General features: G+C 46.8%; 2 protein-coding genes across 4 annotated transcripts in view; both read left to right on the top strand.

The window, feature by feature from the left end:
- Positions 1-16,061, top strand: CORO1B (coronin 1B). 3 transcript variants are annotated; one of them, XM_061609519.1, is made up of 11 exons: positions 2-213; positions 2,894-3,096; positions 3,535-3,657; positions 4,473-4,602; positions 4,746-4,927; positions 9,418-9,537; positions 10,279-10,383; positions 11,779-11,924; positions 12,074-12,131; positions 13,771-14,052; positions 15,183-16,061. In XM_061609519.1, the coding sequence occupies exons 2-11, from the start codon at positions 2,896-2,898 to the stop codon at positions 15,309-15,311; spliced, it is 1,476 nt and encodes a 491-aa protein (XP_061465503.1). In that variant the 5' UTR covers positions 2-213; positions 2,894-2,895; the 3' UTR covers positions 15,312-16,061. The 3 variants fall into 3 exon arrangements, with proteins under 3 accessions (XP_061465505.1, XP_061465503.1, XP_061465504.1); XM_061609520.1 differs by lacking the exon at positions 2-213 and adding an exon at positions 1,370-1,392; XM_061609521.1 differs by lacking the exon at positions 9,418-9,537 and having other exon boundaries at positions 1-213.
- Positions 15,349-17,303, top strand: part of PTPRCAP (protein tyrosine phosphatase receptor type C associated protein) — a 12,731-nt gene continuing 10,776 nt past the window's right edge. Inside the window, exons 1-2 of the mRNA XM_061612718.1 lie at positions 15,349-15,403; positions 16,104-16,122. Coding sequence (XP_061468702.1) covers positions 15,349-15,403; positions 16,104-16,122 — 74 coding nt within the window. The remainder of the gene's footprint in view (positions 15,404-16,103; positions 16,123-17,303) is intronic.

The raw sequence follows: 17,303 nt of genomic DNA on the forward strand, positions 1-17,303 counted from the left end.
GTGCCTGGGTCACCATGGCCCGCTCCTGAGCTAAAATCGGCGCAGGAAGGGAGGCAAGGAACTTCCTCCTTCTCCGCCTGCCTCTGTCACTTCCGGGAGTCGCCGGGAGCCCAGCCCGGGTCCGCCTTCTCTCCTCCCTCCCGCCGCCTAGGCAGCGCGCAAGGGAGAGGCTGCCGCCGCCACTGCTGCATTCCCCTCCTTCCTCCCAAGCCGGTGAGTGGAGGTGGGCGACTGAGTCCCGGTGGGGATGGGATGGAGCAGCCCTACCCTGCCCCGCTTTGCGGGCGGGAAGGCTGCAGGATCGATTTCCCTAGACCCAGTTCCGTCTCTCTTACTCTGCTCTCTCTACCGGACAAGAGGTCCCGCCCTGCCGATGTCTCCTGCCCCGCCGTGCCTTTTCCTCTCCGGTGCCGGGAACCGGCAGGGAGCGGCAAACTTGTTTTTTAGGCTTCGAGTCGGTACTTTCTGAACCGAGAGGGTGCTTCTGAGTCCTCATCTTCGCACCAAATGCACGCATAAGGGCGTGTGCGGTTCCTCTATGGCAAGGGAAGGGAAAGCACTTAGGACGTGCCCAGAGGCTCCTTTTTGCTGTCTCTGTGTCAACGGGGTCGATGCCTAGCATTCAAGAGCTGCTGGGGTTGAGCTCCAGCAGCATGTTTCTTCCCCGTTAAAAAACACCACACACGCCCCACACACAAGGCTTGTACAACTCCTTGTCCCCCTAAAATAGGAAAGGTTTGTAGTTTGGAGAAAGGTGGAAGAAACTCCAGGACCTCTGTTCTGGCGGGCCAGGCCTGCCTTGCCCCAAGTTCTCCCGGCACCGTTTGGTCGAACGGGAGCTGCTTGGTTTTGATTGCAAAATGTTCCGTCTTACATCCGGTAGAGGCTCCAGTAGAGTAACTGTGCTGTGATTTATCCGTTTCCCTAAGGGGCTGTGTCTTGCAGGAAAACACTTCCTTTCCAAAAGAAACGAGCGGGAGGAGGAGTGACAACACCTCACCCCCCACCCCAGTTTTGCATAGGTTCTTCTTATATTTAGTTTTCCATCTACTTTTGCTCCCGGACTCCAAAACAGGGAGGGTTCTGGGTTTGAAGGCCTGGTTCGCTGACATGGTGTAGCACTGGGCCAGTTCTTCTATATCTTCCTGCCCCCCTCCCAAGTTTTCTTGGTTGTGCAGAAGGATAAATAAGGCTTGCCCATTCTTGAGCCCTTCTCTGTCATCTGCTGGGCGTTCCAACAGGAACTACCCAAAGGCAACTTTCTCCTCTGGCTTCAAGTCACACCTGGTTGCAGCTCTGAGGAGGGGCGGGGCTGCCACTGGAACCAAGCAAGAGGCTGAAGGGGGAAGCAGCCCGGCGCTGTTGCTGATTCCTACCCCGTCTCCCCACAAGGCTAGTGATGATGTGCTGAAACAGAATTTGTATTGAAATTGATTGATTGCCATTGTACAAGAGCAGTGTGTGCTGTGATGTAGAGCTTTTCAAATGCTTCTTTCTAGCCTGAAATGTTTCCATTTGGGTTTTTGCTTGACCTCACTCTGAACAGATGACTCTTGTGGGTTGGGTACAGTCTCCCTGTTGAAGCAACCGGCTGCATTTTGCTTTGCGTGGGCATTTGCTTCAATGAAAAACTAGTCTATGTAAGGCTAGGGGCAGTTCAGTGTGTTTTTCTTCAGTGCTGAAGCTCCTCTGTCAATCAGTCATAGACCTTGATGAACCCCTACACCTGATTAATGACACACATGGTTTTTACTTCAGTTATTTTGGCATGCTGTTTTTTAGGGGTGACATGGGGGGCTTGGTCTGTGGTCTTGTGAGTTTCAGTTCTGGCATTACACATGTTCTCTAAAGAAATGGATAATTGAATCGGTGTACCAGATTGTGTTGAACACCGTGTCTTTTGATTGATTTGATCTGATTGATTGTGTGTATCTGTTGATAGGGTGAGTGTTTGGAATGAAGCTGGGATTGTGCTGTAGGACTTGCAAAGGAGAAGGGTGCTTGTTCCCTCTTCTGCTGTGTTGCTCCCCCTACCCCTACAGAGCAAAATTGAGTTAGAAAGACCCCCATAATAAAGGAGGTCACATATTGGTTGATAGGCTGGCAGCAGCAGAGATGGGACAGCTCTTGAAGTGGCAAAACATCTAACGACAGAAGCAAAACACAGAGAAGGTGTGCAAAATTGTGCATACAGGCCAAAAACGTAGAGCCGCTCAGAGCTGTACTGCAGAGAGGCATTTGACTACAGTAGGGCCCCACTCATATGGCAGGTTAGGTTCCAGACCCCCACCAGAAAGTGAAAACTGCCAAAAAGCGGATCAGCTATAGCATGGGGGTCTGGAACCTAACCCGCTGATCGAGCCGCAGGAGGAGAAGATCAGCTGTAGAGCGCTACAGCTGATCTTCGCCTCCTCTGGTGCGATCAGCTGGAGTGGGAGTCTGATTGCCCCAAGGAGGAGAAGATCAGCTGTAGCGTGCTACAGCTGATCTTCCCCTCCTGCGGTGATCAGTTCGAGCACGGGAGTCTGGTTGTGCCAGAAGAGGAGGAGATCAGCTGTAGCGCTCTACAGCTGATCTTCCCCTCCGCCGGCGAGATCAGCTGGAGAGTGGGGAGCTCCAGCCCCCCTCCAGCTGATCACCCCGCTGGTGCCATATTAGCGGAACGCTGAAAAGCAGGGGGCCGAGAAGCGGGGCCCTACTGTTTATACGGAGGAGATCTGTCTGGCAGTTCTAGGGAATTACTTTGATTCCTGTTCCACACTTCTGAACAACTTTTATTACAATCATGCTATAAATTATATTGCAACATTGCCAGTGGGGAAGCACATCATATATAAGCCAGCCTGCAAATGATAAAGGTGCGTTACTTTGATGTTCTTCTGTGTCTCCTCAGTCATGTCATTCCGGAAGGTTGTGCGCCAGAGCAAATTCCGCCATGTCTTTGGGCAGCCCGTCAAGAATGACCAGTGCTACGATGACATCCGGGTGTCACGGGTCACTTGGGACAGCACCTTTTGTGCTGTCAACCCCAAGTTTGTGGCTGTGATCGTAGAGGCCAGTGGAGGAGGGGCTTTCATGGTGCTCCCACTACCCAAGGTGAGGGAACAGTCCGGCCTAGGCAGCGGTGGACTCTCGAAGCCAGTGGCCATCAGAGATGCTGTAGCAGTGGGTTTCCTGCATGGGAGGGAGGTTAGACTAGATGACCTGTGCGATGCTTTCCAACTCTAATCATTCTAAGTACTGGAGGTGCAACTAGAGATGGGAGTAGGAATAAGGAAGACAGTTAACTGACCCTGAGAATTTCTAATCTCCTGTCAAACTATATTATGTCTTCTTTCTCTTCCTCTTCTAGTGTCTTATGTTATGTGTTGCCATACATATCATCTTTTATGGATACTTGGGGATGGGACAGGAGGGTTGCATTGGGAGTGATAATAGTCTTATGGGGCAAATGGGAAAGGCTAGGATGGGGCTTTGTCTTGGGAGGGGTTTTAACTGTCTGTTGACTCTTATTCCCTTTTGTTATTTTTCCAGACAGGGCGCATTGATAAGTCCTACCCTACAGTGTGTGGACACACAGGACCTGTTTTGGACATTGACTGGTGCCCGCACAACGATCACATCGTTGCTAGTGGCTCTGAGGATTGCACTGTTATGGTGAGGGACGGGTGGAAAAAGGGATCTGTCTGTGCGTATATGAGATGGGCTTATCGGTAGTTATGCTCTCAGCTAGATATATACAGAAGAATGGAGCTGTCCATCTTAATGGATCAAGCAATCAAGATTGAGTGCCAAATTCAGCATGCTGAGATTTTCAAATTTTTATTTTTAAAGCAAGTTTCTAGTCCTTGAGGTTGTGAAGGTTTGAAAGCATGAAATCTATGAAGTTTGGTGGGTGTGTATTGGAAGGAGAGATGAGCAGGATTGTCAGTAGTGTGTGTGGATTCACTGTGCCAGATACTGATGGGTTTCTTCTCCTGATTAATTAGCAGAGGCAGAATAAATTATGCAAAGTAAGCAGGCATATGCAAACATTTACTTTTATATAATGCATAGGGCATAGAATTTAGCTTTTGGAGTGCATTATTTTGATTAATCCCACCATCCCTAGTTCCATTGTGTACAAAACCCTGTGTAAGATTAATTGAAGGCAATGGATAATAGTGGTGATGTTGCCGTATTAAAAAGTGGTGGAACTGTTAGCTGGGATGCTCTGCTATGATGAAGATATGGAAGGTAGGATGCTATCTATACAATGCAGGAATGGTGGACTAAGTTCAGGAGAAAGACCCCTCAGTATGGTGCAGGCTAAAGTCAGAGTGTAACCCCATTGATGGCTGAATGTTGTTTGGTGTTTGGGGCAGGATGATGAGAGAGTGGGGGTTTGTGGTAGGATGTGCCGCTTGAGGAAGGATAAGAGGAGATGAAGGCGGTTGGCACCTCTATAATTTTGCTCCCATCTTTCTCTTCAGGTATGGCAGATCCCAGAGAATGGATTGACGCTGCCTCTGACTGAGCCAGTCGTTGTCCTAGAAGGGCATTCCAAGCGTGTGGGTATCATCACTTGGCATCCAACTGCCCGCAACGTCCTCCTCAGTGCAGGTACCATCTCTGGCAGTGGTGGTGGAGGAGGAAGAATAAGAGTTGAGAAGCTTTGGCTGCAAGTTTGTGTGTTGGGATGGTGATGTGGAGACGTAGAGTTAGGAACAGACAGATCTATTCTAGTGCAAACTTTCTCTTTCCAGGCTGTGATAATGTGATTATTGTGTGGAATGTGGGCACAACTGAAGAGCTTTACCGTCTTGACGACCTGCATCCTGACCTCATTTATAATGTCTGTTGGAACCGTGACGGCAGCCTCTTCTGCTCAGCCTGCAAGGATAAGAGCGTGCGCATCATTGACCCCCGCCGTGGGCAGGTTGTCGCGGTATGTTTCCCCTCCCTGAGCCTTTTTGGTACGTGTCCGTCTGTCTGCCATTGTAGATCTGGTGGGTGTACACATAAGCGTTCCCTCTCTGTTACAATTATTACTTCTTGGCATTTCGTCAAGGCCATTCTGCCCTCTGCAAGTCAAAGGGACTCTTCTTTGTGTTTTAGGATGTTGCAATGTGATGTGTTTGGGCCTCAGTCGGTCCTTCCTATCCTGTTATCCGAGCAGTGGTATCTCTCTATGCTTTGTGCCTCCCTGTTCCCCGTTTTTAGCTTGGTGAGTAGGGTACTGATCATGCCTGAGATCTAACTTGCATTGCTTTAACTTTTCAGTAACTTGGTGATTGCAACCTCATGCCTTGCCTTCTGGGTGAACTAGCTCTCAGTAGTACTGGTCTTTATATAGTTGACATGTTGGTGGTTATCTATAAGATTGGCTTTGATCCATGGCAGTGCTTGCTTGGCTTGTCGTACAGTGCTTAGTGAAGCCTATTTTTAATTGAAATTGGAAGAATGCATGTGGAATGTGCTATAGGCAGAGGTGCAGGCTTATGATGAATCTAAATTTCACAACCAGCAAAATCAGATGCTGCACATTCATTTGAGCACAAAAAGTTATGGATGTGTTCAAATCAATTAAATGGATTTACGTGTGTGTGTGTGTGTGTGTGTGTGTGTGTGTGTGTGCATCAGCAATATGCGTGTATCAGCACAAGGCAGTGCCATCTATGATATACTGAGTACTTAATGGCAAAACTTATAGGAGGGTATAAAATTTATGATAATGTTAAATAGTGGAGTAGAGATGGGGATCTATGCAGAGTGATATAGAGCTGTGATGTATCTCCTCCTAGAACAAGGATTGGGTACCTGTGGCCCTCCAGATATTGTTGGATTCCAACTCCCATCAGCCCCAGCCAGCTTGGCCAATTGTCAGGGATGATGGAAGCTGTAATCCAGCAACATTTGGAGGGCCACCGGTTCCCCACCCCTGTTCTAGAAGCCTCACCAGATTCCTCTGAGCCTTTAGTAATACTGCCTCTGCCCACTTCTCTCTCTCTCCCTCCCCCAAGGTCTTTTTGAGAATTAATAAGGGCTTTTAATTAGGTATCTCGGGAATCTGACTATGCTGTTAATGGTAATGCTGAAGCATTTTCCAGGTGGGTTTGTGTAATATTATTGGGAAATTGGTTCTTGGATGTTTCCAGCTAAGCCACCCGTTTTCATATGTGATTATAAATTATGTTGCACCATTTTATAGGATTGGAGAATGGTTTCAATTAAATTGATGCTATCTATGTCAGTAAGGTTGATTGGCCTTCCCCAGATCTACTCTTGAGCTCTGTGTCTTGAGACCTAGGCTGGTATATCTCAGTGTGTTTTGATCTCTGAGGCCAAACCTCTTCCTTCTCACCTCCATTTTGCTGAATATGTTGACTGGGAACCTGAAGAAAGAGGGATGAGAATGGGTTGATTTTGAGTGTGATTTTTGGGGTGGTGATAATTATCAGTGGTAATGGGACAAGCATTGGCTTTTCAGTTTATAACCCTTTTGGGGTGAGATTCCTGTGTCAGGAATAAGCATTACATAAGCACTAAGTTTAATAAATTTTATTTATTTAACAAAATTTATATACTGCTTGAGTGTAGTAAAATCTCAAAGCAGATTTATTATTAGTAGTAGTAATAGTATCAATAAAAGACAGTAAAACAGTTATTTAAAAACATCCAAAGCCTAATTAAAAACAGCAATAAACTAAAAACATTAAAACAAGCACAACTTCTACATGTCTAGGTGGCAGGCTTGTCTAAACATGGAGATGGAAGAGAAGCATGTGCACCTCCTTGAGCTCCTTGGAGGAAAGGTGGGATATAAATATAGTAATAAAGCAGGCACCAGAAAGCATACACTGAAAGCACCTGCCTGATGTCAGTAGGCAGGGAGCTGCCAAGTGTAGGTGTTGCCACACGAAAAGATTGATTTCTTACAAGTGTGGAACAAATGTGATGTGGCACCTGTAACAGTGTCCATTTCACAGATTGTAGCAGTTGAGTGGGCGCATATGTGGTAAGGTGATCCCGCAAGTAAACTGGTCCCAAGCTGTTAAGGGCTTTATATACTAATAGTAACACCTTGAATTTCACCCAGTAGCAAATCAGCAGCCAGTGCAGATCTCTGAGCCAGAGGTGTAATATGCTGACAGAGTTTCACACCTGTCAGCAGCTGTGCTGCAGCATTCTGCATTGACTGCAGCTTCCAGATTAACCACAAGGGAAACTCCATATAGAGGGCATTGCAGTAATACAATCTGGAAGTCACCATTGCCTGAACTGCTGGTGTCAAGCTCTCCAGGTCCAGGAACAGCAGTAGCTGTTGTATCAGTCACAGCTGTAAAAGGCACTTCTAGTCACTGAGGCTACCTGAACCTCCAGTGATAAAACTGAATCCAGAAGCACCGCTGGACTAAGTACCTTCACCTTCAGGGGGAGTGCAACCCATCCAGGGCACCCACCCACTGCCTCCATTTTGCCAGGATTCAAACTCAGCTTATCGTCCTTCATCTGTCTCACCATTGTGTCCAGAAACTGGTTCAGGCCCCACATGGCCTCTCCTGATTTAAATGGGGAAATGGAGCTGAGTATCATCAGCGTACTAATGGCACCTTGCCCCAAAACTCTTAATGATTGCTCCCAGCAGCTTCATATAGATATTAAATAGCATTGGGGATAAAACAGTGTTCTGTGGCACCCCATAATGTAGAATCATAGAATAGCAGAGTTGGAAGGGGCCTATAAGGCCATCATGTCCAACCCCCTGCTCAATGCAGGAATCCAAATCAAAGCATTCCCGACAGATGGCTGTCCAGCTGCCTCTTGAATGCCTCCAGTGTTGGAGAGCCCACTACCTCTCTAGGTAATTGATTCCATTGTCGTATGGCTCTAACAGTTAGGAAGTTTTTCCTGATGTCCAGTCGAAATCTGGCTTCCTGCAACTTGAGCCCATTATTCCGTGTCCTGCACTCTGGGATGATCGAGAAGAGATCTTGGTCCTCCTCTGTGTGACAACCTTTCATGTACTTGAAGAGTGCTGGTATATCTCCCCTCAAGTGCCAGGGGGCCAAAAAGGCACTCTCCCAATGCTACTCTCTGGACTCAGTAGGTAGGACCAGAACCACTGTGACGCATTGCCCCTAATTCCCATTCTACGGAGCCAGTCCAGGGGGATACCAAAGAGATCAAGAAGCAGGAACAAGGTCGCACACTCCTTGTACCACCCTCTGTAAAAGTCATCTGTCAGGGCAACCAAGGCTGTCTCAGTCCTGTGGCCAGGCCTGAACCCAGATTGGAATGGATCTAAATAATGTAGATTCTTCCATTGTAGCGCCACAATGAATGGAAGATGTTGCACCTACCAGACTTCTCAGTTCGCGACACCTGTTGAAAGGTACACGGACCCCCTTCAGACTGGGTATATGAAAAGTGGCTCTGGGTGTTTGTGGCCATGTTCTCAAATTGTCCTATAGGCCTGGCCTGCACCCCTTTCCTTCTGCCTCCTGACAGTCACCAGTGTCCCGTCTGCAGCTCCCATGTTGCTTGCAATATGAGAACCATGGTGTCCTGGAGAGAGACTCCAAGAGCAGCGCAATAACCGGTGGAGGCCAAGTGGAAAAGGCAGGGGCTCAGCAGGCTCTGATGTGGTTCAGGATCTGCTTTCTGAGAACCAAAGATCTAAGTATTAAAGACTGCTGCTTATTCCAACAGTGATCCCACTCTTGCTGCTGCTACAGTAGGGCCCCGCTCATACGGCGGGTTCCATTCCAGACCGCTGCTGTAAAGCGAAGTTCGCTGTAAAGCAGAACGCATTGATTAACATTGACAAAAATGGTGCCAGATGCCCGAAAAGCGCCGTAAAACCAGCAGGGCCTTTCTGCAATTGACAACCGCTGTATCGGTGGAACGCTGTAAAGTGGGCGCCGCAAAGCGGGGCCCTACTGTATTGCTAAAGGAAAATGCAGCTATATTAAATGTGTTTACACATCTAACATGTCTGTTTTGGCCTTGTGTCAACGCCATTTGTCAGTCTAGCCCCATATTGTCTATGCTGACTGTAGCAATGGCTCTCAGATGAGTCTGTCAGCCGTGCAACTGGAGACTTTTGAATGGAGAAGCCTGTGATTGAATCTTACACCCTTCTATGTATAAACTGCCTCCCCTTACTTAGCACTAGGGTATTGCTTCTTTTTAAGAGTGTTCTGGGTTGGAAAGAGGGCCAGGCGCAATCTGTCAGTCTGGTCATGGGCAAAGACATCTGGGATTTTAGGGATATGGAAAAATCAGATGAGTAAGACTTCTACTCCAGTTTGGATCCAGCATGACAGATATCTGAGCAAAGCTGGAGAATCTGTGCTGGCTTAAAAAGTTCTGTGGAGCCTGCCTGCCTCCCTGCCACGTCACCTGTTGTCTCCTCCTTGCCCTTGTCCTCCACAGGAGAAAGAGAAAGCCCATGAGGGTGCACGTCCCATGCGGGCCATCTTCTTGGCTGATGGGAAGTTCTTTACAACAGGCTTCAGCCGTATGAGTGAACGGCAGCTGGCGCTCTGGGACCCGGTGAGTGGGAAGGTGGCTCTGGGAGCAAAAGCTGCTTTATTCTGCCAGGGAGGGGGAGTATAGGAGAGGCGTGTTTCCTCTCTACTCGAAGTCTCTTGTCCTGAGCAAAGTACTCCTTCTGACAAGGAAGTGGTATGGCTTACCTCTTCTTTTGCTCCTCTGAGTGGGGAATGGTTCAAGTACTTGAACAAAACAGGCTTGGATTAAAGCAGGGTAGCCAATATGGCACCCTCCAGATGTTGGACTACAACTCCCGTCGGCCCCAGCTAGCATAACCAGTGATCAGGTTTGATGGGAACGGTAGTCTTAACAACATCTGGAGGGTACTACGTTGGCTTCCCTTGGCTTAAAGAGCAATTCCATGTGATTCATCATCACTTAGAGGAAGAGAGCAGATCCGTACCCACTTACCCTATCCCCATATTACTGCCCTTCCTCCTCTGTATGTGGCGGGTGACCCTGCTTTTGCATGTAGGGGGTGTGCCCCCCCCAATTTAGAATCCTCACCATGCAGGGTTTTAAATAACAGGGAGATACTGTTTGTGTAGAGCAGGCTTCCCTCTTCAGACATATTTCCTCTCCCCATATGTAGATGATGTTGGCAAGGATGGTTGGTGTGGCCCTGCTGTCTTCATTCACATGATTACGATTTCTTGAAGGGTAATGTTTGAAGGAGGAGGGCTATAATTTGTGTATATCTGCTTTACATATTCTTTGCTGTGTGTTTTATATATGTTTCAGGAGAATCTGGAGGAGCCCATGGCATTGCAGGAGCTGGACTCAAGCAATGGGGCCCTTCTGCCCTTTTATGACCCTGACACCAACGTTGTCTATGTCTGTGGCAAGGTATGATTTCCTCTTGGGGATGGGTGGTGATTAGAGATGGTGCCCCCATATCTCTATCCCATCTGATGGTGATTCCTACTCACTTCCACTGGCATCTTTCCTAAGCAGAAATTGGTGACATTGAGATAATGGTTCATTAGTATATTGGAGGCTACATTCTGTAGCTTGTGGTGTAATGGCCAACATCTAAGGGAACTAGCGCTCCATTCTGTGTCTTGTGCAACCGTACCCTTTCGACAGCTGCTATGAAGCCCACCTTCTCAAACCATCCAAACAACCCACCTTCCCACTTCTTTTCTGTTGTCTTACTATTGCTACAGTACCTCTTGGTACTATTGCTACAGTACCTCTTGGCTTCTTGTTTCATTAACAGATGCGATGATTCTTAAAACACCATTACAATAGTCTTGCCAAAACTGACACAGTTTCACAGTTCAGTTTACATGGGATCTGTCTTTGCAGTGTTGGGTACCTCTTAAGGCCCCTTTCTATAGTAGCCTGCATGGTAACTCAGTGCTCGTATTGGACAGGAAAGTGGAGCTTCCAATTCTTGTCAAACAAAACTGGGCTCCTGTACTTGTGTTGTTCTGTGACATCTTGGAGTTTTCTGCCTAACTTCCATTAGCTGAATTACATCCTTATGTCTAAATGTAGGGTCAGAAATGAAAAACATGTTGGTGTTCTTGATACGGTCTGGGGCCAGATTTGTCTACAAATAACCATTGCAATTCCACACACCCCTTGGCCTTAAGGACAGGTTTGCAGTTGCCCCGTGCCTTAAGTGCTTCACATTTACATGTCCATCACTCACTGACTTCAGCACCAAGTAGTGGCTTGCATGCGTGACTGAGCTATTGCTGATTAAACTCCACAGACAAAAACATTCATATTGCCTCAAACACAATGCTGTTCTGTGGTGTGAATTCACACACACAGCTTCAAGTTATTAAGTATATTGAATGATGCATCGGGAAGGGCTTAGTGGCAGAGCGCATGTTTTACATGCAAAAGGTCCAGTTTTCAATCCCTGGCATGTCCATGTAGGGCAAGGAAAGATTCCTGCTTGAAAACAGTGGAGAACCTCTGTCAGTCATTGTAGACCAGACTTCCCCAGCCTGGTGCTCTTCAGATGTTTTGGACTACAATTCCCATAGTCCTTGATCATACCCCATTTTTGCTGGGGCTGATGGGGCGTTGAAGTCTAACATCTGAAGGACACCAGATTGGAGAAAAGGCTCCATCTCCTCTTCCCCAATCAGTCTGTCCCATTGTGCTCAGCAGGACAATGGAAACCTACAGGGGTTGATAAGAAGGGGCATCCATCGCAATGTCCTTGATAGGCACAACATTGTGTGTCCTTTTGTTCTGACCCTGCCATCTCCCATTCCATTCCAGGGAGACTCGAGCATCCGGTACTTTGAGATCACAGCAGAAGCTCCCTACATCCACTTTCTGAACACATTTACTAGCAAAGAACCACAGCGTGGCATGGGGTGGATGACCAAGCGGGGGCTGGATGTCAACAAGTGTGAAATTGCCAGGTATTCTGAATAATACTGGGGTGCGGCAAAAGGGCTGGCAATCTTGATAGCTCATGGGACCAAGCATGAGTTGATCCACAAGCTCCTATCCACTAAAGTGGCTGCCTGTGCCTCAGCCATTCTCTCCCTCTCTTTGTGTGCTTCTGCAGGTTTTATAAACTCCACGAGCGCAAATGTGAGCCCATTATCATGACCGTGCCAAGGAAGGTGAGCACTTGATAAGAAGGGTTAGCCTACTTTCCTAAGGAACTCCTGTTTCAGCTTTATTTTTATTTTTGTCCCTTGTTGCTGTGTTGGGGCCATGGGCATCTGTACATACAAGTGGCTGCAGAGGAGCTCTGGCCTATTTTTGGCTGGCCTGCTGGTTCTGTGTTAGAATCTGGAGACACTAATCCATTGAGCCATTGTCCTAGCTGTGTTCATCCAACACCTTGGCAGGATGAATGGTGGAGATACCACAATACATGAGGTATGTGTGTACCTCCATCATTCATCCTGCCAAGGTGCTGGATGAACACAGCTGGAGCAATGGCTCCATGGATTAGCATCCCCAAATTCTTGTGTTTAGGTTGGCAGAGGGGGCCCTCTTACTTGTCCTGCCACTTTCAGAGGTTCAAGGGGTGGTGGCTCAGGAAAGGGAATTTTCTGTGATGGCTCCTAAGTTGTGGAATTCCCTCCCCACAGAGGTGTGTCTGGCACCTTCATTATTGTATATAGTTTCTGCTGTTTGCTTGCTTGCTTGCTTACCTACTTACTAAATTTCTATCTCACCCCTCCTCCCAGAAGGAGCCCAGGGCAGCAAACAAGAGACAAAACACTAAAAACATCTTTAAAATAAACATCTTAAAAACATAGTTTTTAAATATATATTTTAAAAAACATCTTGAAAAACAATTCCAAAACAAATGCAGACTGGAATAAATTCTTTACGTAAAAGGCTTGTTGAAAGAGGAAGGTCTTCAGTAGGGGCTGAAAAAATAACAGAGATGGTGCCTGTCTTAATATTTAAAGGGAGGGAATTCCAAAGGGTAGGTGCCACAACACTAAAGGTCTGCTTCAAGGTATGCTGAAGACACACCTCTTTACCTTGGCCTTTGACACCTGAGATATGTGTTTTCAGGACCCTCCCTATTCCAGTGACTGTAATTTAACCGTTTTTAATACTGAATTTTAAATTGTAATAACCTGCCTTGGGACCTGCTGGTGAAGGGCAGGTATGAAATCAATTTAATAATATTAATACATAACATACCATGAAAGACTGTGAACATTCAGCTCCTAGCTATCAGGACAGGTTGTTGTGCCTCTCTTAGGTTGTAGCTTGGTGCTTCCATCCAGTGTCTTTCCTTTGGTTTCCAAATGGCCAGCAGGACCCTCTTAATTTACATGCAAGAAGCCTTGACACCCTGCCCCTTCTATGATTAGAAGCATTTTTTTTATTTGAGGTGTGTGTGTGTGCTTTTGGCTTTTAAATAAAACAGAGCTTTATATAAACAAAATTCCTCCCTTTTAGTGTTCAGCTACAAGCTTTATACATAATGTTTGTCACACAAAAATCAGAAACTCTCCATGGTTTTTAACTATATGGATTCAGTAATAATATGTGGCAGTTAAATGTGCTGTTAGTCTGTTTAATGTATGTTATCTCTGTTCTTTAAAACTGCTCTGTAAGATAGGCCAATATATTTATCCCTATATTTCAGAAGGGATACTAGGCCTTGGAAGTCCACAGTTCAGATCTTAAACATGGCAAATTTGTTCGTGGTTTACTTTTTTCTGTTTCATGGGGAAAAGAATAGCATTGGCTTGAGTGGCACCAGAATCTAATGCTGTCATCTCTCTGCAGTCAGATTTGTTCCAAGATGACTTGTACCCAGACACGGCTGGGCCGGAAGCTGCCATGGAGGCAGAGGATTGGGTGGCAGGAAAGACGGCAGCACCCATCCTGATCTCGCTGCGTGAAGCCTATGTGCCCACCAAGCAGCGTGACTTCAAAGTCAGCCGGAGGAGTTTGTTGCAAGAGAGCCGCCCTGCTGTTGCCCCCAGCAGCGGGCTGAGTGCCACACACCCCAGTGCCATGTCTCAGTCTGCTGCCACCCCTGCCATTAGCATCAGTGCTGCCACTGGGGTAGGTCCAATGCTGGTGGCTGCACCAGAATGGGGGATCCCAAGAGTTGGGTAGTGCTTCTCTGTCTTCTCTCCCAGGGCTGCAGAGTGGTTGAGTGGGGGGGGGGGAGATGTGGGTTAGAACCAAGTGCAAGGAGTCGAATAGGATTCTGAAGTAATGTTGTGGATCCTGTATGTCTGATGTTTGCTGCCTCTTGAGACTCTCCAGCCCACTTTCCTTTTAGGAAAAGCAAAGCCTTCATGGCTTTGGAGAAGTGATCCAATTCCAGTTGTCAGAGAAAGGCTGGGCAGGGCTTCATTGGTTAGAGTTTGGGCCTTTGGTGCCTTACCACAAAGAGTAAGATAATTTTGAAAGCTTTAATCCAGCCTTGCAAATAAGACTACTGAGATTAACAACTTGGATGGGTTTAAAAGAGGATTTGAGAACCTCATGGCTATGTTCTGCCTCCCCTGTTGGAGACAGTATGCCTCTGATGGTTAGTTGCTGGGAATCACAGTTGGGGAGAGTGCTGTTCTGGGCTTCCCCATGGCATCTGGTTGGCCACTGTGAAAACAGGATGCTCGACAAGATGAGTCGTTAGCCTGATCCAGCAGGGCTCCAATTCTGTTCTTACTAGCTTCTAAGTAGCTAGTCGTCCGCATTTCTATGCTGACTGCAGAGGAAAGGAAGCCCCCTTGCCAATGGCTACCAGGCAGATTGTTAAATACGAGGCTGCTTTAGTTCTTTGACACAAATTTCTAAATGCTCTTTATAGCAGATCCTATGAAGTAGGCCAGTCTGCTGAGGATTTATTTCTTTGAAAGTATTATAATAGCCTGCATCTTTCTAATGGTTTCCATAAAATTGTGGTAGAATACTCTTGTGTGTGGGTGTGTTGATGCAGCTTGGAAGAACTTGCTAGCATTGCTTTATCCAGTTCCTTCCCTCCTCCCCAACATGTTTGTGCATGCAGATGTGCATATACACAACACACCCAGGGGAAGGGGGAAGAGGCGCAAGTAATACTGTCAATATAAAAATTTGGCCTGCTTGATTCCGGAAGCACACGTCATCAGGTTGTTCTGAGCTGAAGAGCTGGGATCATGGGTGTGTTGGGGAAGAGCAGTGTGACACCATTTTCCTTTTTGCAGGAAGGTGGACAGATTATTGAAGAAGTGCTGCGTGAGGTGGCGTCACTGCGAGCACTTGTGGCTGCTCAAGGTGAGCGCATTGTGCGGCTAGAGGAGCAGCTGAGCCGCCTTGAGAACGGCGATGTCTAGCAGGGGGGGCTTACCCCATTGAGGAGACCTCACCAACATGGATCTTCTTAAATGCTTCACCCTTTTTACACTGCCTCATCCTGCCCTGTGGCGTGAGACAGGGACTTGCCCCCTCTTGCTGCTACTGGGAATATTTCTTGGGTTTTGTCTTGGACCAAATCTCCTCTTCCTCCCACACCCCATATAATCCTAGGGGCGATGTGCTGGTCTCCCCACATCTGTCCCTTTGCTTTATTCTGGTCTGTGTCCCTCTGACGCTATCTGCATTCCCATGGCTGGGGTTGGCCTGTATGTCCCCCTGTGGGGATCAGGACTGGCTAACTGCTCAGTCTGACATACCCATGCGTTCCACTGGAGAGAAGGCTGGGATTCCCCTTCCCAATCTCTTGTGGCAGGTAGATTTGTGGTTTATTAGAAGCCAGTGCCTCCTATGGCCCACGCCTCTTCTCTCCATTTTCCCTGCTAGCGCCACTGAGATCCTGTTGAGGATTCTTCTGCTTCCTTGCCTGGATTTTTTTTCTTTTTGCAAAGAGACCATGCAGGAGACCAGTGGGGCCTGACTATGAAAGAATCTGCCATCCAGTCACAGTCCCCAAGTCTGTTGTCTCTGGGAGCGCTCCTCTCTCTCTCTCTCTCTAGCCCACATAAGCAAAGCAGGTTCTGATTACTTATGTGAGGGGGGAGGGGAAAGAAATTATTCAGGGTCAATAATCTATATTTTCATTCCAAATAAAAGTCTTTATAAAGCCACAGCTGTGTGCGCAAGTCTGTTGTTGCCCCCTCTTCCCACAGACATGGAGATGAACTCAAGGTAAGTGCAGGCTCTTTCCGGGAACATTTGCTTCCTTCCGGAACATTTCTGGTGGTCCCACCTGCATTATGATAGGAAAACCCAACACACCAGGCAATAACTCTTGAGTTTCAACTTAGTTGCAGCTGCCACTGACTAAAGAATCTAGGAAGGACACCGGTGTGTTGGATGTCTGCAGGAAAAACTCCTCTTGAAATTCTAATCTTTAGTCTTTTTCAATAAATATTAGGAAATGATTGGAGTGTGCATATGCACAAATCTTTTGGGTTGGGGAACCAAACTGTAAATGGACAGGGGAGAGAGAGAGAGAGTCTAATATATAACATGGCTTTCTCACCAGAACTTTTAACAATTCTTAATTGGAAGATTGCTTGGCTAGTTTTATGTGTATACTGGATTTCAAAGTGGCTTGCATTTCCTGAAAACTTACAACTATTCAGACTTTTCCCAATGGTTGCTCCATTTTTATTTTGAACGGTAAAAAGGTCATTTTCTGTTACTTTTAATCTGTATTTTTAAACAAGCTACAATGCATGCTTGCTTGCTACTTTTGAAAGAAATGAGAGCAAGCGTACTACTTTGTTTTAAAAGGGAACAAGGTTGGAGGTTTATGTACTAGAGACAATGGATGAAATAAAGCTGTCCTTTTCTGGAAGAAAGTGAAATGTTAGGAAAAAGTCTGCCCTCTTGGACAAAGCATAAACAGCAAGCTCTTGTCTACTAAATACCAGCTTAGATATTAAACCGGTGAAATCCCTGCTTAAAGGAGGAACAGGTGGTTCTCCAGATGGGAAACAGGCTTGCTTAATAGTTGCCCTTTGACTGTTCATGTCAGGCTTCTCCATGTTTCCTCCACTTTCCATTATGCTGGTTGCTGGAACAAATACAATCTGGGTTTTAGTTTGCCAGTATCCGGATAGTCTATAGAGATTTATATATCCTTGTATTCCAGATTCTTTCTATACCTCACTGAAAATGGAAATGGACTGCCTTCAAGTCAATTTTGACTTATGGCGACCCTGTGAATAGGGTTTTCAGGGTAAGCTTTATTCAGAGGTGGTTTTACCATTGCCTTCCCTAGAGGCTGAGAGGCAGTGAATGGCCCAAGGTCACCCAGTGAGCTTCATGGCTGTGTAGGGATTCGAACCCTGGTCTCCCAGGTCGTAGTCCAACACTCTAAC

Source organism: Rhineura floridana, chromosome 2, assembly GCF_030035675.1.
Source record: "Rhineura floridana isolate rRhiFlo1 chromosome 2, rRhiFlo1.hap2, whole genome shotgun sequence".
NCBI lineage: Eukaryota > Metazoa > Chordata > Lepidosauria > Squamata > Rhineuridae > Rhineura > Rhineura floridana.